The following is a 23,065-nucleotide window of genomic DNA, read 5'->3' on the forward strand; positions in this document are numbered from 1 at the left end:
GTTGGTCAAATGAAGGAAGACTTAGGGGAGAATGTAGCTTGGGAGGCAGCAGTTGAAACAGATTACAAAAACTGACGAGAAAGGAGTGGGCTGAACAATTGTAGGGTCAAATTGTCTGGGTAAGAAAAGTGCTTCCAAATTCCTACCTGAGTGAACTGGTAAGAGTGGTACTTGTGCTGTTTGTTTGTTTAATTTATGTATTTTGCTCTCCATCCCAATCACAGCTCCCCCACCCTCATCCTTCCCATATTCAGCCTCTCGTCCATCCCTCCTCCCCTTCTCTGAGAAAGGGGAGGGCTCCCTTGGAATCACCCTACCCTGGCACATCAAGTCACTGCAGGATTAGGCCTCTCCCACTGAAGCCAGACAAAGCAGCTCAGTTAGGGGAACAGGATCCACACAGGAAAGCAACAGATTCTGGGACTTCCCCCAACCCCTCATTTGATGAAGATCAACCTGCACATCTGCTACCAAAGAGCAAGCATGGGCTGGATCTAGTCTTTCTTGCAAATATGTAGCAGATATGCTGCTGTTTTTCACAGTAGGAAGTAAAGGAGGTAGAGGAAGACCCTTTTAGAAGGGTCCCTACATCTGGGGATTTCTGGTGTAGCTGACCAGCAGGCAGCTGCATTGACAGCTCAGGAACTGGGAAGAAATTCTGGTCAGGATTTAGTTCTGCAGACCACTGTACTTGAGGTGGCCATTGGGTGTTTTTGTCTTTACAATATTTTATTTAACAATACCCACAGTTCTGATTAGCTGTTGGGTTTGCAAAGAACTCTGAAGCTACACATCTCAGTTCTTTGCATTTAATATGTTTTCATATCAAAAGAAACCTAAAATACATTGGTTTTAAATTTTTATTAGGTGCTATCAATAATCAGCAGGTATGAGATAATTATAGCTATATTTAAAAGCAAACAGACTAAAAGTGTAAACTGAACTAGATTAGAGAGCAATTTATATTCCTGGGATTTTGACAGACTGAAGCACAGGAAAACTCTGGTAGCTGTACCTGCTTTCAGTTACATTCTTCTGTGTCTATCTGGAAAGTCTTAGAGAAGAGATGGTTTAAAGTTTACCTTAACTCGATCCACAGTTGAGTAATAAGCCCATGGGATACAAGCTGAATCCTCTCTTCCAGCCCCTGATCTTTCTGGAATTTGCCATGTATAAGTTCGAACTTCACCTAAATTAACCAAGAGTTACATGTCTGGTTATGTTCAGTTAGTATCTGACATACATAGTGTGTTTTATATACATATGCATTTATGTGTATATAAAATGCATATGCATATATTAAGACTTAATAACTAGCGGTCCAAAAAGTAAAGATGTCAAAATAGTTATTAAAAAATAAGAGTGCTCAAGATTCTCCCAGGAATTTAGATTTTTAATTTTATAGGGAGTGCATGTGCATGCTTGCACACGTGGGCTGCAGCACGTGAAAGTATGTGAGAGGTCTGTCTTCCAACCACATGGGTTCTAGAGATGGAACTTGGGTACTCAGCCTTGGCAGTAAGTACCTTTAACTGCTGAACAACTTCAATGACTTGGGGGTTTCTCTCTAAAACATACTAAGGCATCTTTATGTCATTATGTATACTATAAGTTAATCAGCTCTTGTTCACTTGCTGAACTATAAAGTCAGAGGACAGCCATTTTAATGCCATGGGTTGAAGAAACTGCATAGATCCATCTTTTCCTACTCTGCCACAGAACTTCCTGAATATCTGTCCACAGACCTTTCAGCTACATCCACACACATGTCCAGACTCCCCTCTGTCTGATTTGTTTGCATAGACCTCGATGTTTCCTGCAAACATAACGCTATCAGATCAACACTCTGGAGTCTGAAATCCTACAAGAGGAGCAAGAATTGAGGTCTGGCCTGAAGGGATGTGTAGGCTTTCCTCCCTGTTTTCAAACTATCACTTTTACCCCAATTTCCTCATTCCTTGTCTAAGCAGAAAATCTCACTAAGAACATAAAATGTAAATGTTTAACATACAATGTAAAAGTGAGACCTAACCATCTCCTTCTGCTGACCTCATTTATTTCTATAAATTCCTCTTCCAGCTGGCTCTGTTACCAGGGATTGATTCTCAAAGCCTTAGATTCATCCTTCACACCTTCTTCCTTGACTCTAATGCCCAGTTCCCAGCAGGCCCTTTAGTATCACTTTAAAGTAGAATTGCAGTATCATGACCTCTTACCTCCTCATCTGGTTCAGGACCATGCCAAATTTTGTTCATTCTAATTTTGGGAATTTATTTTCCCATCCAGTTTAGTTCAGGATTTACCTAATTGACTCCTAATTTTCCATTTCTCCCCTATAGTCACTTACTCATGAGTGGGCCAGAAAAGCTCCCTTAATCAGTTAAAACCCCCTTAACTCAAATCCCTAGGTGAGTGTGTAATATAACACCTTCAGTCCAAATCATAGCCCCTGGGTCCTTCCCCTCTCCAACTCCCTTCTCTCCTTGTTCCCAGAGCTGCACCTCCCCGAATCATTTAAGTACTTTCACCAATGTCAGGCTCTACTGATTGTCCTACCTAAAATATACCATTGTTACTCTCTTACTCTAATGAGTCTTTTTCATAGCTTTGTTAACAACTCAATATTATCTATGTTCATCTTTTTTAGAAGATAAAGAGAGAAGTCTTCTTTATCTTCCTTTAAATTATAAAAGTAATTCTAAGGAGCACTATATTTTGTTTGATATATTTGAAAACTGATAAAATTTTTAAACCTTTTTCTGTCAAATAATTTTCTCTTTTATTTCAGTGTGTATCATATATCTCAGTTTTTAATCCTAATTAAACATCTGTTGTGCTCCTGGAACATGCCAGATATAAATGTGCAGGTTCTGAAATTCTGAACTGTCTGAGAGGCTGGTATGTGAACATTTTACCCTGCAGTGCAGCAGCAGATGCCCACCCCAAATCTGTTCTAGTTGAGTGAAGGGAGAATCTTTCTAATTTAGTCTTCTATGTCTTTCAATGTCTAGTACCTTCATGTTTGTTTTATAGTCCTTCAGCAAATAGTTTTGGTATAAATGTGTGTGTGTCTGTCTGTTCAAGCACCCACACAGAGCTGTTCCCTGTATCCTTTTTGCTCACCTCCATTTGCATTCCCTTCCAACATGCTCATTTGGAAGGACTGCTCTTTACAACAGCTAGCATTTATGGAATAGTATCTGTGTTCTACATTCCTCTCCACCCAGTACCTGGTAACGTTGGAACAACTGTAGCACTCTCTGTTTTCACCCCGTGGGCATGTATTGAATATGGCCTGGTTGCCATATTTTTAAAGACAACTTTAACTTTGTCTCCAACATTTGCATGAATTGGTGGACCTGGAAAAATTAAAATGGAAGGGGAGCTTAGTAGATTGGAATTTCTGTCAGTGATAAAGGCAAAAATCAGGTAACTTTTCAGAGTGAAAGATGGAGTCTCATTTTTGTGAAAGATGGAGTCTCATTTTTGTGAAAGATGGAGTCTCATTTTTTTGCCCATGGTTTTGTACTGTTACAGTTCATGATTTATTTCTGGTTCCAAAAGATGTGCATAAGAACACTAGAGGTGGCTTCTCTAAATATAAAGACAATTGTGTATCTCTTATTCAGAGTTCCAAACTACATTGAACCTAAAAACTCCTGAGTGTCAGAGGTCTAAGAGGGATAGCTGGTGGCAGGCCTGGAGCAGCTTTCCACTGCATACTCTCTGTTTGGACTTCTGGCCCCTGCTGAGCGTAAAATTACCAAAGGGCTATGCTGGCAAGGTTGAAGGTGGCCCTCCAGCTTGCTTTCCAGCTAGCTGTAGCTTTTTCCTGTATACTTCTGTTACCTTCAACAGTGTTATTAGCACTAGAACAGTGTTTTTCAGCCTGCGGAGTCAAATGACCCTTTCACAGGGGTGGCCTAAGACCATCAGAAAACAGAGTTTACATTATGATTCTTAACAGGAGCAAAATTACAGTTATGAAGTAGCAAAGAAAAGAATTTTATGCTCGCAGGTCTCCACAAGGGTCGCAGCATTAGGAAGGTTGAGAACCACTGATCTAGACTATCTGATCAGGGAAATTCTGATCCCATGGAACCAATGAAAGGTTTAAGAGTATAGCACCTCATGGGTTTCAGGTTACACATTCTGCCTTAATGTGGTTCCTGAAGGTAACTTTCCCTTGATCCAATGTAAGGAAACACATTTTCTTATCCATATATATATCTATATATATATATATCTATATATATATATATATATTAAGATGTAATCAGTTATATATATATATTAATATTATATATATATTAAGATTACATCTTAATTTTTCAAGTAAAAGTGAAGGAGATGCTTCTTTGGAATAAAAAAGGAGAATTTGGCTCAGGTATTTATTCAGAGGTATTTTCTAGGAACTTCACTAAAACTATAGGCATCGAGTATAAGTAATTGTATCGATCTATGGAATAATACATTATTCCTGACAGAAATAAGTGATAGCTATATTCTTTAGCAAGCACAAACTTCTCTCTCTCTCTCTTTTAATTGAATGACTTACTTTCTTTTTCTTTTCTTTTCTTTTCTTTTCTTTTCTTTTCTTTTGGTTGGAATAGCTTTGATATATGAACTAGAAAAATGCAGCCTATATCCATAATGCCACAGGCGGCTCTTGTCACTAACACAAAGCTACCAAGATGGGGCTGCCATCTTACCAAGAATATAGCCTATATTCATGATGCTACAAGGTGGCTCTTGTCAGTAACACAAAGCTACCAAGATGGGGCTGCCCTCTTACCAAGGATGCCCAAGTGCTCGTCTTCGGCTCTTTTCTTCACCTGTTCTCTGAATGAGCTGTCAGTAAACTGGCGATACACAACCTTCTTGTACTTTGAGCCTATGAAGAACTCTTCTTTATCCAAAAATACATTTGAAACACTAGAAAAGGAGACCCAGTGTAGGTTAGTATTTGTTTTCATGGAAGAAAAGAAATTAAGTCTTAAAGAGTAAAAATTCTTATGAATAGTTATGCTCATTTAAAATTATTTTCCATCCCAGTGAGAAAAAAAAAAGATTTTAAAATAGAGAGGTATGATATAAAGAGACCTGTCCAGTGTGCTACTTCAGTCCTGGCCCTGCCTCTTTTCTTGTTAAGCTGATGTCTCGATCCTTGCTATCTGAGGAAAGGCGCCTTAGTTCTTATGCCCCTAACGAGAGGCACAGATCAAGTCATCTCATCCCAGTTTCCCATTCTAAAATGCTGAGTCTAGGGTCAATCAAGAGTTAATACAGTATTTTCAGTCAACAGGAACTGAAGTGGCACATTTGTGTGTGTGTGTGTGTGTGTGTGTGTGTGTGTGTGTGTGTGTGTAGAATCTGAATGTAATTTGTCAAATCGAGCATCAAACTTTTTATACAGAAGAAAATAGGGAAGTTGGGTGACACACCAGCAAGGTATAAAGAGGTTACTGGATTCTTACACAAAACAGAGGAATGCAAACACAGAAGGTCTAACAGGAACCACCTGGGATAGAATTCATTGTTAACAACTGGGATCAAAAAGAGCTCCACCTAAGATCTGCTTAATCTTAGAAGCCAGGGTCAAGGGCTTCGTGCCCTTGCCATAGTTCCTATTTTAGTCTATTGTATAGTCCACCTTCCCCCTAGGCCATTGTAAATACTTGTATGTGTGTGTGTGTGTATAGGTGTAACTCAGCTATCTAAAGTTCTAAGTATCTACTCTGGTTCCTCTTTAGGTCTCAAACTTCCTTCTTCCTAGAAGATGGTAAATTCCTGTGTAGGGCAGTGACTTAGCTTTTATTCAAAGTGATAGTGTAATACCAGAGGCAATTCTGAATGTCACTGAATAGGCAACATTCTTACTGAATTCCAAGCCCATGGTCAGCTCAAGGACTTTCTAGGACATTGGAACAATGTGGAGACTTAACTATAAGAGAATTTAATCTTAAAAGGCACTTATAATAAAATATTAAAAGAGAGCTCATAGATCCATACACCAGACTAACTCAGGAATAGGGTATGAGTATATGGGTTAAAGAGAACACCAGACTCCAGGAGGTGAGTTTCCATGAAACTCTCTGGAAGTGGCACATTTTTATTTAACGTTTTAGTTAACTAATGGTTCCTTTTAACCACTTTATCCAAATCATAAAACCAACCTTTCAGTCCTGTCTGTCTCAGACCACCTCAGCACTGAAATCAAACTAGCAAGCTATTGTCAGCCAGGGTACTGGGCACCCTGAGCCTACCTGTCCCACTGCTCATACTAGTTCCTCAGATCATGGACACATGAGGTCACGTGATGAAAATGACATGCTAGAGGAGGCATGCCTGGAAAATTTATTTATTTATTTATTTATTTATTTATTTTTGGTTTTTCGAGACAGGGTTTCTCTTTATAGCTCTGGCTGTCCTGGAGCTCACTTTGTAGACCAGGCTGGCCTCGAACTCAGAAATCCGCCTGCCTCTGCCTCCAGAGTGCTGGGATTAAAGGCGTGCGCCACCACGCCTGGCTGGAAATTTTTTTTAAAAAGGACCACTTAGAGCATCATGTGATGCCACATGATGCTGAGAGGAATGTTTCTAATTCTCCTGAGGCCATTTTTTACTTGGATTTATTCTTTCTGGTTTTTTTTTTTAATAATTTCTTTTTACAGTGTTTGTGTCATTAATGGCTTGGAATGTAGTTTTGTTTAAGATCTTAGTGGAAAGAATTACTAAAGTACTGACGAAGCACACAGTGGATTTAAGTCTATAGAATGACTGATTCTTATATTAGCGATGAAACCAGGAGGATGGAATAAGCCACACTGGCTGTTCCCAGTTTGGGGGAGTTTGAAGATGAGCAAGGCAGTGCTACCACAGAGTCAGTCGGAATAAGTCACATAAGGTATCTTACGAAGATGCCAAGAGAAATGGAAGTGAATGGCCACAGGTTCCCAGGAAGTGAACATTGCTATTGCTTATTACAGCTGTTGCTTTGTTCTGAGGGTTGTCATAGCTCTTTAAGTAAAGGGAGTCATACAATTATAGCTGAGCACTTTGGGAATCTGAGACTGGAAAGTTACTTTTGCTCTTGCAAATGATGCAGCTCCTTTTCCCAGGCCCTGCTTGGTGAGTAATCCCATTCCACCTCTACGGCTGCAACATAGTAGGTCCTTTCTCCAAGGTAGACAGTGAAATCTTCAAACTGCTGCTTGCACTGGTTCACAGTGTATTTTTGCTTCATGCCACCTGTGTAGTGATCCGTTGTAAGGCACTCAACATCAAAAGACCCTGGAATGGTTAAAAAAAAAAAAAAAGGAAACTTGTCATATTTTTGCTCAGTATTTTTATTTCCCAGATTTAATAAGCATGAGTGATTTTCTCGGATCATCAGGCTTTCCATTCCTCTGGTCATCACTCACCCACTGCTCAGGCTTCTCCAAACACAAAAGTCTCTTTACTGTTCTGAGAACCAGCAAAGGGTGTATGTGTCTCAAGACAGCTATAAGTCTCCCTGCTCAGAACTTCACAGATAGATGAGTGCATAGCTCATGCTTAAGATTATCTCTCACTGTTACCCATCACCCCTTTCTCCTTATTTTTATTCACTGGCTTACAGTTACCTGATCTTGAGTAACACACAGTGAATCAAGTAAGGCCAGAGACAGGTTATCATATTTTCATGACCCGATTAACATTCTTCCCTCTTTGTTTTAAGTTGATTTAATCATTGAGAGCCAGGCCCAAAAGAGGTGTCTAAATGTGGTTGGCTATAGTTCTAGTATAGAATACCCAATTGTAAGCAGTCAGCAGGCCAACCCCACATCAAAGCTGTAGAGATAATATGAAAGCTTACATGCAGAACACATGCAGGAATCATTTCTTCTAGCCTGCTTTCCCCAGTTATCTTTAAAAGGACCTAACTGAAAAGGGCCCATCTAGGAGATTCTGCTGTTTCAAACAAGGAAATCTCTCTCTCTCTCTCTCTCTCTCTCTCTCTCTCTCTCTCTGTCTCTGTCTCTCTCTCACACACACACATATACACATCCTACTCCACCCATATATAGGAACTAGGTCCACCTGATGTCTGCTTCAACAACAATGGCCCAGTAACCCTCTTAAGAGAAGGTCTATTTGGGAGGCTTTGAAAGTGATGGCTTAGCGGTTAAGGGCACTAATGCCTCTTCCAGAGGTCCTGAGTTTCAATTCCCAGCAACCACATGGTGGCTCATAACTATCTGTAATGGGATCCAATGCCCTCTTCTGGTGTGTCTGAAGACAGCTACAGTATACTCATATACATAAAATAAATAAAAATTCTTTTAAAAAAAAGTAAGTTTATCACTCCATATGCTTTTCTATAGAGTTTTCAACCAAAACCACATATATTTACTGTCTTGGCAAGTTTTATTTCAATGTGACACAAGCTAGCATCATTTGAAGGGAGGGATTCTCAATTGAGAAAATGCCTCTATAAGATAGAACTATAGGATATTTTCTTAATTAATGATTGATGGGAGAGGGCCCAGCATCTTGTAGGTGGTCCCATCCCTGAGCTGCTGGTCCTGGGTTCTTTGAGAAAGCAGGCCGAATAAGCTATGAGGAACAAGCCAATAAGCAATACCCCTTCATGCCCCCTGCATCAGCTCCTTCCCTGTTTGAGGTCAGTTCTCTACCAACTTCCTTCAATGATGCACAGTGGTACAGAAGCTAGAGCCAAATATACTCTTTCCTCCCCAAGTTTCTTGGCTCATGGTTGTCCATCACAGCAATAGTAACCTCTAATTAAGGCCAGATAGGAGAAATATACCTTTTGTGTCAGGGTTCATGAGAAGGGTGAGACTTTTATGAGGGAATAGGTTTGCAGTGTCTCTTCTTTCTCCTTTAGACAGATAAGTATTTCCTGAAAAGTATATCCCATGCACATCAGCCTCATTTCCAGCGCTGAACAAATACCACACAATGGATTCTCCTAGACACATATTGAGGCCAGGCTGATTGCCATACATGAATCCATTCATGGCTGCAAAAGTTGAAAGAGGGGGGAGGAGAAAAAGGGTAGAAGATAGCACATTCTGTTAAATAAAAAGTCCTTTGTGCTTCCTCATGTAAGCACACATTTAAGCCTCCCCATCATGTCAATGCCTCTGCTGTCCCCAGAGCAGCCTGACTACAGGGAGCGGATCTGACTTCACATAGCATGGACTTCTGTGACCCTACCGCCTTGGGGATTTCAGTGTTTTCAGCTGGAGTCGAATTCCAGGCTGTTTTTCTCATTTCTTCCAAAGGTCATGTTTGTGAGCAACTGTGTCAGGAAATAACCCAGCTTACTCTGGGTGTCACAAATTGGCAGTGTGTTTGCTGTCTCTTATGCAAAAGTCCCTGACTCAATGAAAAAAAAAAATAGGGAAAATGGTGTGTAGGAAAATTTCTCTCATTGTTGATCCCAAAAGATGATATTGTAGAATTTAAAGTAATATTGTAAGGATTGTGGGTAGTGTGACTAAAATCACTGCAGCTTAAAAAAATTAGTTTGTACTGCAACTTTACAGTTTTTACTTCTACCAACTAAAATTTAAATTAAATGGCTGGAGACCTCTCTGGGTTTGAATAATTTTAAAAGTTATAAGTTGGTTCTGATGAGCAATCAAGTATAAAAATCAGGATGGTACAGAGTTCATGTCTTTGGATCATTGGAAAATAAGAGGAGCCTGCCATTATTGAGCTACAAATGAGAAAAGCACCTAACCCATTATTCTCAAATTGAGTATGCCATCAGAACCAGGTAACGGATTTGTTAAGTACACACTCCTGGGACATAGTCCAATGTTTATAATTCAGCAACTAAAAAGTAGGTCCAAGAATTTGCAGTTCTAACAAGCTCTTGGCTGAAACAGGCTGTTGATCTAGGGACCACACTTTAAAAGAAACATTCAGGGGTCAACAAAATAGCTCAGTTGATAAAGGCACTTGATAGTAAGCCCTCCAGCCTCAAGTAAACCCTGAAACCCAAATGCTAGAAAGAGAAGTTTCTTGTGCATGTTGTCCTACAATGAATGACCTTCATAGGCACTATGCCACATACTAGTTCTCTCTCTGTTCTTCTGTCCCTCCTTTCCATCTCCACTTTCCTCTAAATAAATAAACTTTCTTCTTCTTCTTCTTCTTCTTCTTCTTCTTCTTCTTCTTCTTCTTCTTCTTCTTCTTCTCCTCCTCCTCCTCCTCCTCCTCCTCCTCCTCCTCCTCCTCCTCTTCCTCCTCCTCCTCCTCCTCCTCCTCCTCCTCCTCCTCCTCCCCCTCCCCTCCCCTCCCCTCCCTCTCCCCCATCATGTTCCCCTTCCTCTTTCTCATGGTCTTCTTCTTCTTTTTAAAAAGACACATTGGATATACCTGAGTTCAAAGCCAACTTTGTCTACAGAACCAGCTCCAGGAAAGTCAAGGCTACATAAAAGAAATTGTGTCTCAAAAAAACCCAATAAGTAAATAAATGAATGGATGAATAGATGACCTATTCATCAAATTAGCATGTATGCTATATCTTGTTATTCTGAAGTAGGATTCTTCTTGCTTGTTTTGTTGTTTGTTTGCTTTTGATAACCAAAGATATTGCCTTCGGAGCACTAGTAAATATTTGTTCTATGTAATGAATGCAGAGTAGTGACAAATGCTGTTCACTGGGTTAAACCATTATCTATGCAAAACTGAAGTAGCCTGGGCAGGTGGAAGAGATGCAGTACTCACAGTGCATCTTATTAGACTCCTGAAAGTCTTCATCTTCCTTATCCACTTGATCAGGTGCAGTTGTGAACATCCTGATATTATCATCTAAGAGTAAACTCTCATTCTCATCAAACACTGTGGGAAACAAGTAGAACTCCTTGTCTACATCTTTCTGCAAATCAAAATAGCAATGAGATGAAGATAGAACAAGTAAAGCAAAAGATTTCTAAGTACAATACTCTGTGTACAAGCCATTTCAAGAAATGCAGACAGAAGTTTCAGTTCCCCTTTAAAACTTGGCCAATGACATATATCATTTAGCCACCCAAATCTTCACTGGTGCCTGTGGAGGATTTATGGTTGACTTTTTCCTTCATGCCCATAGTGCCAATACAAACTGAACCACTAAAATAAGTTATTCAAATACATGTGTTGTGGTTTAAATTTGAAATGTCTCGAAACTCATCTCTTAAAGGGTTGGTTCCTCGCTGATGGCTATTGGGTGGTAATGGAGACTTTAGTTAGTCCCAGTTGAAGGGACAAGATCACTTGGACTGTGTCCTTGAATATGGTAGAATCTGTCCCTCTCTCTCTCCCTTGACATCCTATTTCTTCTCTCCCCCATCTGCCCCCTCTCTCCCTTTCTCTTGTACACACCTTGGCCATCTGATGAGCAATCAATGTGTCTCCATCATGAGGATAAAGAGCTTTCTTCTAACATATGCGTGTTCACTACAGCCCAAATGGAATGGAACTAGCTGACTCTGGCTGAACCCTCTAAAATCAAGAGCCAAAATAGATCCCCATCCTTTTAGTTATTTGTCTTGGATATTTTGTTGCAGTGATAAAAAACTAATGTGGGAATATCTATGTACTAGAATCAGGAAAGGTGAAACTAGTAAGAATTCCTATAGGCCACACAGATCATCTTCAGGGAGGAAATGGCATGCCCAGGAGCTAGAAGATGGATTCATACAAATACTCTCTAGTTTAGAAAATGGTCTAATCATTCAGAAGACAGTCAGTCCATGGAGCCAAAGCAAATAAGCTCTCAGGGAAGAGAATCCTGAAGCCTTGTTTGTCTTTCTCTTATGATTCATTCAAGTGAAAAATGATTGTCAAAGTGAAAATGGCTAACTGATGTGCAGAGTTGACAGATCCTTCACAAAGTGATGAGGGTTGCTTAGTCTGAGTTTATTGGTGATTTAGATACATTTAAGCTATTCATGCTCCTGTAAATAAAGTCAGTAAAGTCACTTGTGTACTGAGCTAGACGTGGGTGGGATCATTCCTTTGGGCTAGCGATGGCCTGTCTCGGGTGAAGGGATGCTTATTTTCATCTCCATGGGAAGGCTCTTACTACTGGTCTCAAATATGGTTGCCTGGCCCACCCCCTTTCTGGTTTTTGTTTTGTTTTTTGAGACAGGTTTACAAGTTCCTCTGTGTAGCCTTGTCTGTCTTAGAACTTGGATCTATAGATCAGACTGGCGTCAACCCTACAGAGATCCACCTGCCTCTACACCTAAGTGCTGAGATTAAAGATGAGTGCCACTGCTCCTGGCTAAATGTGGTCCTTTTGTCTCAAGCACTAGAGCTGCAGGGCCTATGTCTCCGTGCCCAGTTTAGAAGATCATATCTGTATAATTTTGTTTGGTTTGTTTGTTTGAAACAAGGTTTCATGTGGCCCAGAATTGCCTCACCCTCTTAGGTAGCTGGGGATAGCCTTGAGCTCTTTATTTTCATCCTTCCACTTCCCAAATGCTGGGACTACAGGTATACGGATCACATGACAGGATTTCTTATCTCCAGAGATACATCATAAACTACTTATTTTATAGATTTAAAAAAAATGATGGGATCGTGGTGGTGAGTCAAGAGGTTGTTTTTTATTGCTAATTTTACCACAAAACAGTATGAATTTCATATATAATGCAATCCCTGATACACTTGAGATATTTCTATGAGAAAATAAATGCATAATACTTTTAAAAACTGTATGATCTTACTATGAAGACCAGATTGGTTCCATACTTTTGATCTTCCTGCCTTACCATATCATAGTGCTGGGAATCTCAAGTGTACATCACTATGCCCAACCATAATACAAATCTTATAAATCGGAGAAAAATTTAAAATAATAAAACAAAATTTTGGTTCTTTAAAGCGTATAATTATTCCTATAGTGTAATTTAAAACAGATTAGGTGTCATTTTCCCTCTCCCCTGCCCAGGCTTACCTGTCTCCCATCTGCAAGTAAGCTGCCTTTCTTGCATATTTTCATTGGCCCAATAAGCCCAGTAAATATATCTTTGGTGGGGTCAACGCCAGAGTAATACATCTTAGACAGGCACACAGGATCTGCATATGTGGGTCCCATTTCTTTGGGGACAGTCCATTCGTATGTAAAGGTTTCTTTGGGAGCCACATGGGAGGCTGCTTGAGGATGAGGATATAAGAATGGTCACAACAGAGAGGTTACATATGTGCTTTCAAATGTGACTACTGAGCCCAGAATAGGTTAGGGCTAATGATACGCTTCTAAGTTCCTTGAGCCCAACTAAGATAGAACTCCCCCTTGTGCTACCCTGTAACATTTGACAGACTGGTGTGACAAACTCAAGAAGCCCCAAATATCTGCCTAGAATTGATCTCCCTCTTTGTATTCAGATATAGAATACGACCATTTTCTTTCAAGCAGAACTAATGTTGAAGGTAAATACCATCGCCTTCAACATTAGTTCTATCCTTCTGTCAGGTGCTCTATCCTTTTGTCAGGTGCAACAGTACCTGGCAATAGGGGGTAATCAGTTCATTTTCTGTAGAGAAAACTGAACAGAAAGTATTAGTAGAATTGAAATGAACTTAACCTATAATCCTTTGCAAATTATCTAAATTTTCAACTGAAACTGAAGCCAGAAAGCTTCAATAACCAGCCTATAGTCATGTTGCAATTGGTAGCAAAGCTAGGAGATTTCTTTGATATGACTCAATAAAAATATTTAAATTATGTTATATATACACAGATGAAAGCAGAAGTATTAAATATATATATATATGTATATGAAATTATGGATTACTAATAGTTTCATTATAGCATTCTGTATTTTTCAAGTATTCTAGAATGAGCCTCTAATCTTAACATTGCAGGACCTTAAAAACATTCACCTAACACTATTTCAGAAATATATAATTGATACAGCTTAACTAAGTTTTTATTAGGATTGTCAGTAGTTTTCCAATTAAGACATAACAAAATTCTGTAAACTGATTGGGAAGTATAGAAAATAATTTTATTTTCTGTTTATATTATTCCTAAAAGTAATATGGGCAGTCGTTGGTATCCTGCCTTCAGCTTTCCCATGACTGAGTTCCCTACTCACCTTGCTGTGAGGAGCGACCTGGTGGGCCATAGTATGTTCCCTCATTTTCTGCGGTGAAACTTACTCCCATTGGCTGAATGCTGAGAGGATGTTGTCCTTTGTTATGAAAGGTGACTTTAATGATGTCTCCTACTTCTGCCCAAATGACGGGACCTAGGGACAAAGCGAGCATTAGTTGTCTTCATTCATCCTGGGACATACAGATTGTAGCTGTGTGTGTGGCACGTTGGAAAGCTTGGTGTTTTTAAAAGTCCAATATTGCTACAATGTAGGAAATTTGAAAAAAGGCAAGGATTTTTTTTTCTTTTATCCAACTTGAGAGAAATTACTTTGGTTATTGTCTTTCTTTAAGTAAGTAAAAATTGCACATCAGGAAACTAATTTATAGTATTTATACACCTACAAAAACATCTGGAGTATCTACACTTTCTTCAACCTGTTTTTTTCAAACAATCTGGGCTGTGTGGCCTTTGACCTCAGTTATGGTAAGTTTAAGTTGGGTGTGACAGATAATAGTGTTTTAAAATTTCAAACTCTAAAATGAATGTTACCAATTGTAGAGTAAAGATATAGCTATATAGTACACAAATGCTTGATGTAATATCCAAAAAGCATTTATTGAGGGCATCTTATCCTTTCTTCTGAGTGTTCATTTCTAATAGCTAACCCTTTCTTCATAAGAAAATAATCATTATTGTTTCAATTTTATAGAAAAGAGCAGGCAAAGAAAATTAAGTCACATTCAAAAAGTCGCCCAGCTAGTAGATAAAGGGAAAGACTGTGTTTACCAGTTGTGAGAGAACTTGGAACTGGGAGCAGTTTCTGGGACAGATCCAGCCTGGGTCATTAGTAAGCCCACATTTGGTTTCTGAGAAAGTGTACTTTTTGGCTAAGTCAGTTATTTAAACCAACTCAAACAATTTCCCTTATCTGTCTGAAGAGATAAGCACTCGTTTGCAGTCATCATGATATAATGAAAGTGAAAATTTATGACTGATAATTTTTGGGACAGGAGTGAGCTACTATGTTGGGTGGTACCGATCTCCTTAGCTTCTATCTAGGAATCATGCTACAGGTCCTGACACTTTTGTTCTTCCTGAAATTGCAATAGCCAAGAAGAAAGTGTTTTAGTCACGTGTGTTCTGCTTAGACTCACCTAGGATTCCAAGATGTTCCTCATCAGGGCCTCTTTGTTTTCTGTTCGTGAAGGAACCATCTGTGTACTCACGATATGCCATTTTTTTATAAGAGCCACCAATTCTTGTGGCACCTTGCTCAAAAAATACCCTTGAATCACTGCCAAAAGGAAAAATGGGGGTTGATTCTGGTGTGGAGTTAGAACAGAGGAAAACACTGTCAAAATCACCTTGGATTCATGCTATATTATGTTTTTACATTTTTTCCTTGTTGGGCATTCAGAATCTTTTACTGTTGACAAAATGTTTGTGATACCCATGTTCATTTGCTCAGTCCCATATGGCAGCCCACGGTGAAAGAAGATGGGCCCAGAAACCACAGCAGAAGCAGAGGAGCAAGGAATGAGGCTTAGAGAAATAGAGGTGGGCAAGGGGCCCTGGTTAAGGTTTAGGTACTCCATTCCATGGCAATAATGAAGGATTTAAAGTTTCAGTATGAATATTTTAGGGGAATCCCTCCAATAGCTGCTTAGAGAAAGCATTGGGAAATAAAATACTATATGAGAAAGGTCAGTCAGAAGACAGTTTTTACAATTTTTATGAAAGACAGTTAGACGTTTGGTCATATTGGCAAAGAGGATGGAGGAAAGAAGACAGCTTCCAGAGAAGCCTAGACTCCAGTGATTCAGTACCTCATGAGGGTGTAGGCGGCACTGGTGAGGGAATTGGGGTCAGAACAGTGTAGGTTCTGGACCTCAGCACATGGGTGAGTCTGATAATACTGATCACTGAGTGCAGAGGAAACTGTTTTGCACAGGACACAGTGAATTCAGTTTGGACACACTGAGTTGGACAGGCCTCAACCAAGTAGAAATGTCATTAAGCAAAATCGAAATACAACTCTGCAATTTGTGAGAGTCACAGCTTTGGGAGTTGTTATGTGGGGTTGTCAGTGTAGCCTGGGTCTTAAGTCTATGCTTTAGTCTGTGTTGTGCCAGGCCCAACACTCCAACATTGGGTAACAGAATAAACTTCTAAAAAAACTTTTAAAAAGGAAAATTTAAAGATGGATCACAGGCAAGTATTCTGTGAAGCAGTAGTGTGATGTGAGTAGACATAGATTAATGGTATAATCTTGTTGACACTTGTTTTGTGTATATGTACCAATAAATGCCATGGTGTATATATAAAGGTCAGAAAACAGCTTTCAAAACTAAGTTGTCTCCTTCCACCATGTGGGTCCTGGGAATGGAACTCAGTTTTCCAGTCTTGGCAGCAAGCACCTTTCCCCACTGAGCTATTTCCATGATGCCTGCTGACTTTTAAGATAGCACCTTCTCTTCTTTGTGGAAAGTTACAGAGAAGAAAGGAAGTCTGAAAAAGAATGTGTCATCTTATGAAAACCAGCCTGACATATCCAGAGTGTCAATTGTGTGTATCATAGGATACCATATAGAGAGGGAAGGACTACACAATAGGAGAAAATACTCTCTTGAGTATCTGATGAAGGAATAATATTCAGGCAGTATAAGTTAACTCCTAACTAATAAATACCAACAGAAACAACCCAAGTTGGAACTGGACAAAGGACATAAGTAAGCATTTCTCTGAAGAAAATATATGTATGGCCAGTAAGCCCTAAATAAATACTCAACATCTTTAGTCATAAAGGAAATGGTCTTTGTGTGGGGCTACCTTTCCAGAGCTGTTAAGTTCTCTCCAGTGAAGATGTCTGTCCCAGAAGGAGCATAGTTCCAGATGACCTCCTCAGCAGCAATGTAATACTGTCTCACATGCCTATCTTGGATATTATCCTCTGGCGAGGGCTTGTTACAGTCACGAACCTGGAAAAAGGCCTGCAACCCAGCTGAAAGAACACGGGGAAGACTCTGATGATAGTGACAACTGCTGAGGAGCCGGCATGTGGAAACTGAGTCAATCCACACAGGCAATGCAGCAAAGCACGGTAAACACCTGTTCACAGACTACTGGCTGGAAGTTGTTTTTAAGACAGACATATGTGTGTTTTAGGTATTTATGGATTTTTATGTATTTATGACATTAAGAAGCATGTGCGTGTTTAAAATAAGATATCAGTGTTTGTGGGATTCTTCTTGAGAGTCTGGACCTTCATTGTCACATACCCACTAAAATTTTAACTGAGTCAGCCTTTTATTTTGAAGGGGCTGGCTGTTTTAAAACAATAGTCTTTGAGGGAATTACCTTTCAAGAGGTAAAAATTTTCAAAGACTGATTTCCTCTAGGGATAAAATTTACAAATAGGTTTTAAGAACAAAGTGTTTTTATACATTGCATCACAGAGAGAAATGACATTTACAGCTAAGGCAAAGAAAAGACAAAAAATGAATAAAAAAGTTGGTTTTACTTGACACAAGTCAAAAACCAAGCTACTTTCCAGCATAACATATAAATCTGTTTTTACAGTATTTTATTCTACTTTGAGATACTAAAAATGATGCTATATATTTCATGTCAGACCCATGTCTGTATTTTAGAAAAATAATATTTTTCCACATTACTTTATAAACATTCCAAGCTTATCTGCTCTTATTTCATTATGATGTAAACATGGAGATAAAACTATGCTAATAATTCAGTGTTCAGATTACTTAACTAGCTTATTGGTCTTGTTTTTCTTCTACCTTCTACTAGTAGATTAACTAATACACAGCTTTTTTTTTTTTTTTTTTTTTCTTTTTACAACTGGCAGCTAACTGGAGGTGAAGCCATCTTACCTTTCAGATGGTTTAGGTTCTGGCAGCTGAGCATCCAGACTCCGGGATTCTGGGCCACCATATAAGCATCAATTAGGGTGGCAGGGAACAGGTTGATTATATCGGTTTGATAGTTCCTACTGGTCAGGGCTTGGCCATGAAAGAAAGCTGAATGCACATCAACTTCATTACCCATACCAAAAAGGTACCACTTCACTCTGTCTTCTGCACACATCGAGAGCCCTGGGAGGCTTCCAAATGTATATCCATTTATAGCTGCAAGTCAAGATTAGAATTTTTGCCCCATAGACATTAGTGCTTGGGCTAGTAATAGTTACCTTTACAAAATACAAAATCAGTTTAGTATAGGAAATATCTGCCACAACAGTAGTTACCTTTTCCTCCTTATTCATGCCAGACACTGCTAATCAATAACATACTCTTTCATTTTTGGACTTTAATTCAGACTAAGAGTCATTGTCAAAACTATACTGAAGATGAATAGTAAATGCAATATTAGAAACAAAAGTTATAGGGTCTCTGATTTTTATAAACTATGCACATTGGTTTTATATATGTGTGCATATAAATATGGATACATCCATATACAGATAGAAAGTACTCATTTAAAGATAAAGTACTAAATGTTATTTAATAATTAGTTATTAACTATGCTTATGGGCAAAGGACAAATGATTTATATTTTTTCTTTTCGCTTAAAACTTTTTTCACTTTTATGAATTTCTTTTGTAATAGCAAAAATAACTAAAAGTGTTTCTAAGATTGAAAGACAAAATTGAAAGAGATTTGAAGAAAGAAAAGGAATTCAGGAAGGGGCAGAAATGACCAGGACCAGGAAACCCTGAAAGCTCAAAAGCATTAAGGAATGAGATCCTTGGAGGAAGCCAAGGGTCACTGTTCAGTTGGGCAGTTCTAGGAAATTCATGGGGAGAAACATGAATGTTAAGAACCATTAATACACCAGGTGTGACAGAGGAAGCAAACCGTATCCATTCTGACTAGAAATTTAGGTATATTTTTTAATGTCTATTTTTGTTAAAAGGATAACAGAGGAAAAGGTGAAAATGAATTGACAGAAGATACTCATGTAAATGAAACAAAACAAAAACTTTTAGATAGAAAGTTGGGAATGACCTCATCTTCTAATTTGGAAGTACAGTTATTGTTTTCTCAGTTTTTAAGTGAAGATCATTTTAAAGAAGCCAAAGGAAAATAACATGTATGCTTTTGGATCTAATTATTGTAAAATTAAATAATTTTCCACGTAAGTTCTGAAGGATAGATGACCCAATTTCATTATATTTGTGCCTGATAATTAAGGAAACGCTTGGGCTGTCAAGACATTTTTAGGAGTCACTTGGCACAAGCTAGCGTCATCTGAGATGAGGGAGCCTCAATTAAGAAAATGCCTCCATAAGATCCAGCTGTAAGTCATTTTCTTAGTGATTTATGGAAGAGGACCCAGCCTGTTATAGGTGGTGCCACCCTTGGCTGGTGGTTCTAGGGTCTATAAGAAAGCACACTGAGTGCAGTCCTCTGTGGCCTCTGCATCAGCTCCTGCCTCCAGGTCACTGCCCTGACTTCCTTCAAAAACGGGCTATGATATGAAAGTGTAAGCCAAACCAACCCTGTCTTCTCAAACTTGCCTTTGATCATGGTGTTTCATCATAGCAATAGGAACCCTAACTAAGACACATACTGAATTGCAAGTCCAATATGCTTTTGATATTAGGGCTTCAGGCTAGAAGTATTCATGTGAGGGAATAATCTTAATAATTATTAAAACAAAAGTGGAACAAATCTTTTGTAATCTTACAGTACATCCTGTTGCTTTCCTGGAAGTCTTCATTGTCTTTATCAACTTTCTCTGGTTCAGAGCAGAAGGTTTTGATGTTTTCTTCCAGATACCAGCTGAGATTTTCATCCACCACAGAGAACATTAGTACAAATTCTTGGTCAATATTTTTCTCTTTTTCCTTATATAGAGAACCTGAAGTAGAAATTTGTAATTTAGTAGATATGAGATTTTAGCATGTGATTCAACTTATATTTTTATTAGATTTGAGCTTCTTTTAAAATAAATTTAGTATTTATTTTCTTGGTACACAGGTGTTTACCATCCACTCCACTTTGTGGAAGCATTCAGTGAGGTTCACATGCCATGCACCGCATGCCCCTGTATCTATATACTCACTGACAAAAACATTAAATGTATTTTGGCTACTGAGAAGGTTACAATTCAAATGTATCTAAATCTACTGGCACACACACATATAGCCACGAGCCAACACATCAAGGTGTCGCAGGTAATTATTGATCTGATCCAATAAAGTCATACTGTCTTAGTGAGGCAAGGAATAAATGTACTATTATACTTATTAATATAATACAGGTAACTGCAGACATCGACAGGGAGTGACACTGAGGTAGTCACAAATAGTAAAGCCATGTATCTCTATATCACACCATTGCAGGAAGTTACACCCAGCAAACCTATCCTTCACAGCACTGGTTTCAATCGTTGTCATTTTCTCGCTAAAATGTTAGATCCATTTTTCATGTCCACAAGGCCTCCCCTATATTTTCTGTCATTTTCTATTCTTACCTTTATCTACTCAACTGCAACACAGAATAACTTGACGTTTAAGAAAAAATTGAAAAAGAAAAAGAAAACAAACCAACTGCCATGTACCTGTGTCCCATATTGTGAGCAGTGAGAAGACATACCTTTTTTACAGAGTATTAAAGGTCCTATGAGTCCTGATGCAATATCTTTTGGAGCATCAACATGGGAGTGGTAAATTCTGGTCACACAATTGCTGTCTCCCTCTCCAGGACTTGGCTCATTGGCATGCAGCACATACACATACTGTTGTCCGGGAAGCACTTTGTCATCAGCCCGTTGAAAATCAGTGGTGTTGTCAGGGTAGACGGCTCCTGGATAGCATCATGCAATGAAAATAGAAAGTGAGTACATATGAACATAATTGAAATAATTGTCAGTCCTCATCATCTCGTGGCTGTCCTTTGGACATTTAGTAATGTCCTATTTGGACTTATAAAAAAAAGAAATGAGAGGCTAATGTCTAGGGGGCCTATAAGTCTCAGAGAATGATAATTATTAAGTTGGTTATTGACTGAGTCATACACAACAGACATTTCAGGATGATTGAGAGTTTCATAATTTAAGGGAAAGTTCTCACCTTTGGGTCATGGTATAAAAACATTAAGCAAAGTAACCACCCTCTCGAATAATTTGAAATTTCCTATATAGTATCAGATTTCTCTGTGTGTTGTAATTACAGAACCCAAAAAATGTACAAGTAATTTTAGAAATTTTCAAACTTCTGCATTCCTCTAAGTATTGGTGGATTCCCCGTGAACCTGTCAGCCCAGCTTTAACAGTGGTGAACTGAAAGCCATTCTTGTTTTTCTCCAGAACCCACTCAACTTTATCTTCAGCCATATATTATTTTAAAGCATATGTCAGACATATTTAACTACTAAATATCAGAGCATGTATCATTAAAAGGTAAGAATTTTTTCTTTAACAAAATTACAAGCCTACTATGGCCTTTTGAAAGTTGATGTTAATACTCTAGTATACCATGGTGCTGTAAAAAGGAAAAAGCATGGTTTTCTGAACCATTTGGTTCAGAAAAACAGATAAGAAATGATGCAATGTGGAATTCTGTCCTTTGGTTATGATATGGCCACTGCACTTTTGCAATCAGAGCAGCTGTGCTTATTTACAGGAGACTCTCAGAAGATTGGACCCAGAGAGATGACTCAGGAGGTGCGTCAGGGAGCCGTGTTTCAGAACATCCCCGTCCTCCCCTAGGATGCTGCCTGTGCCTTGCCATGCTCCTGCAACTAAACCTAGATAAACTCACTGGTCTATCATGTGAAACTGAGGTAGAATCATTTCGTTAGTCTAATCATTTTTTTTTTTTCGTGCTCTATCTGGGCTAGAAGACAAAAGTCCATGTCTCTTCAGAAAAAGAAACACAGCACCTAATATTCACTTCCTAAAAAATTACTGTAAAAATAAAATTTATTTCACATGTAAGTGTGTGTGTGTATGTGTGTGTGTTGTTATGGTGCACATGTGGAGGTAAGCTGACAACTTGTCTCTCCTTTCACCATGTGAGTTCCAGGGACTCATACAGGTCCTCTACCTGTGTGGCTGAAGTATGAGATTATTCAGGCCACCAGAGCTGGGTTGGAGTTTATGAGAGGTCAGAATGGAAGATGATAGCAGCTACAATATGAACAGTGGAAGAATTCCAAAGATAAGACAGCTTCTACACTGAACCCTTCTCTTCTCTCTGACTTCATGCCACTTCTAAGTTGTCAGGCACATTATCTGCTTCTCACATTCTCATATTCTTCCTCTATTAAATAAAGAATTAAGTACTGGTGATCCAGCTGTGGCTCTCATTATCAGCTTGCAGTCCATTTAGTCATGTGTGGCATTCCCATTACACAAAGTCACATAACTAGAGGAAACCCAGCACTATTGTGATGTGATTTTAAAGGGTGCAGTTATAAGTTCTATCTAAAGGCATCAATTCTAGAAGTCAAAAGGTTTCCTACTGAAAAGAGGAAACTCCAACTAGAACACACACTGCACTTACCCTCATACTCCTTGGAGTACGTTACCCCATGTGCATGAAAAGTGTAGATCCTAGAGGCAAGGTTCTTTAAGTGAACATAAACTTTATCTCCAACTTCAGCTTTGATGACAGGGCCTAAAAACCCTAGCCAGGCTGGTTTGTCTATAGTCTTACTAAAGGTGCCATCTGTGTACTCAAAATAAAGGGCCTTCTTATATTTTCTTCCAATACGATCTGGACCATTTTGAAGATAGAAATTGGACTGTTCCCTGAAAAGGAAAAGACGCTTTCATCAGACTCCATCATTTCTGAAGACAGCATAAGAACTTAGGAGATCAGTGATCACATCACATTTAGCCTTGCCTATAGTCTAGACCCCTCCAACAACAAAGTGGGATGCTGGTGAGGGGCTTTCTTGTTTTAATTGTATGGGGCATTTCACATCAGACACCTGG

At 38.9% G+C, this 23,065-nt stretch overlaps 1 protein-coding gene across 3 annotated transcripts in view; it reads right to left on the reverse strand.

Annotated features, from left to right (window-relative positions):
* Nucleotides 1–23,065, reverse strand: part of Cp (ceruloplasmin) — a 59,656-nt gene that overhangs the window by 29,436 nt on the left and 7,155 nt on the right. For 2 of the 3 annotated variants that reach the window (XM_029475373.2, XM_021158085.3), the window contains exons 2-15: nucleotides 22,632–22,879; nucleotides 20,722–20,931; nucleotides 19,811–19,984; nucleotides 17,995–18,249; nucleotides 16,934–17,105; nucleotides 15,259–15,398; nucleotides 14,103–14,255; nucleotides 12,959–13,158; nucleotides 10,744–10,894; nucleotides 8,813–9,025; nucleotides 7,086–7,293; nucleotides 4,796–4,935; nucleotides 3,231–3,359; nucleotides 1,083–1,189 (exon numbers count right to left, since the gene is read on the reverse strand). In XM_029475373.2, the coding sequence (XP_029331233.1) occupies nucleotides 1,083–1,189; nucleotides 3,231–3,359; nucleotides 4,796–4,935; nucleotides 7,086–7,293; nucleotides 8,813–9,025; nucleotides 10,744–10,894; nucleotides 12,959–13,158; nucleotides 14,103–14,255; nucleotides 15,259–15,398; nucleotides 16,934–17,105; nucleotides 17,995–18,249; nucleotides 19,811–19,984; nucleotides 20,722–20,931; nucleotides 22,632–22,879 (2,500 nt within the window). The remainder of the gene's footprint in view (nucleotides 1–1,082; nucleotides 1,190–3,230; nucleotides 3,360–4,795; nucleotides 4,936–7,085; nucleotides 7,294–8,812; nucleotides 9,026–10,743; nucleotides 10,895–12,958; nucleotides 13,159–14,102; nucleotides 14,256–15,258; nucleotides 15,399–16,933; nucleotides 17,106–17,994; nucleotides 18,250–19,810; nucleotides 19,985–20,721; nucleotides 20,932–22,631; nucleotides 22,880–23,065) is intronic. The other variant, XM_029475374.2, reaches the window with a different exon arrangement.

Source organism: Mus caroli, unplaced genomic scaffold (genome assembly GCF_978045245.1).
Source record: "Mus caroli unplaced genomic scaffold, Mus_caroli_1 scaffold_3, whole genome shotgun sequence".
NCBI classification, from domain to species: Eukaryota; Metazoa; Chordata; class Mammalia; order Rodentia; family Muridae; genus Mus; species Mus caroli.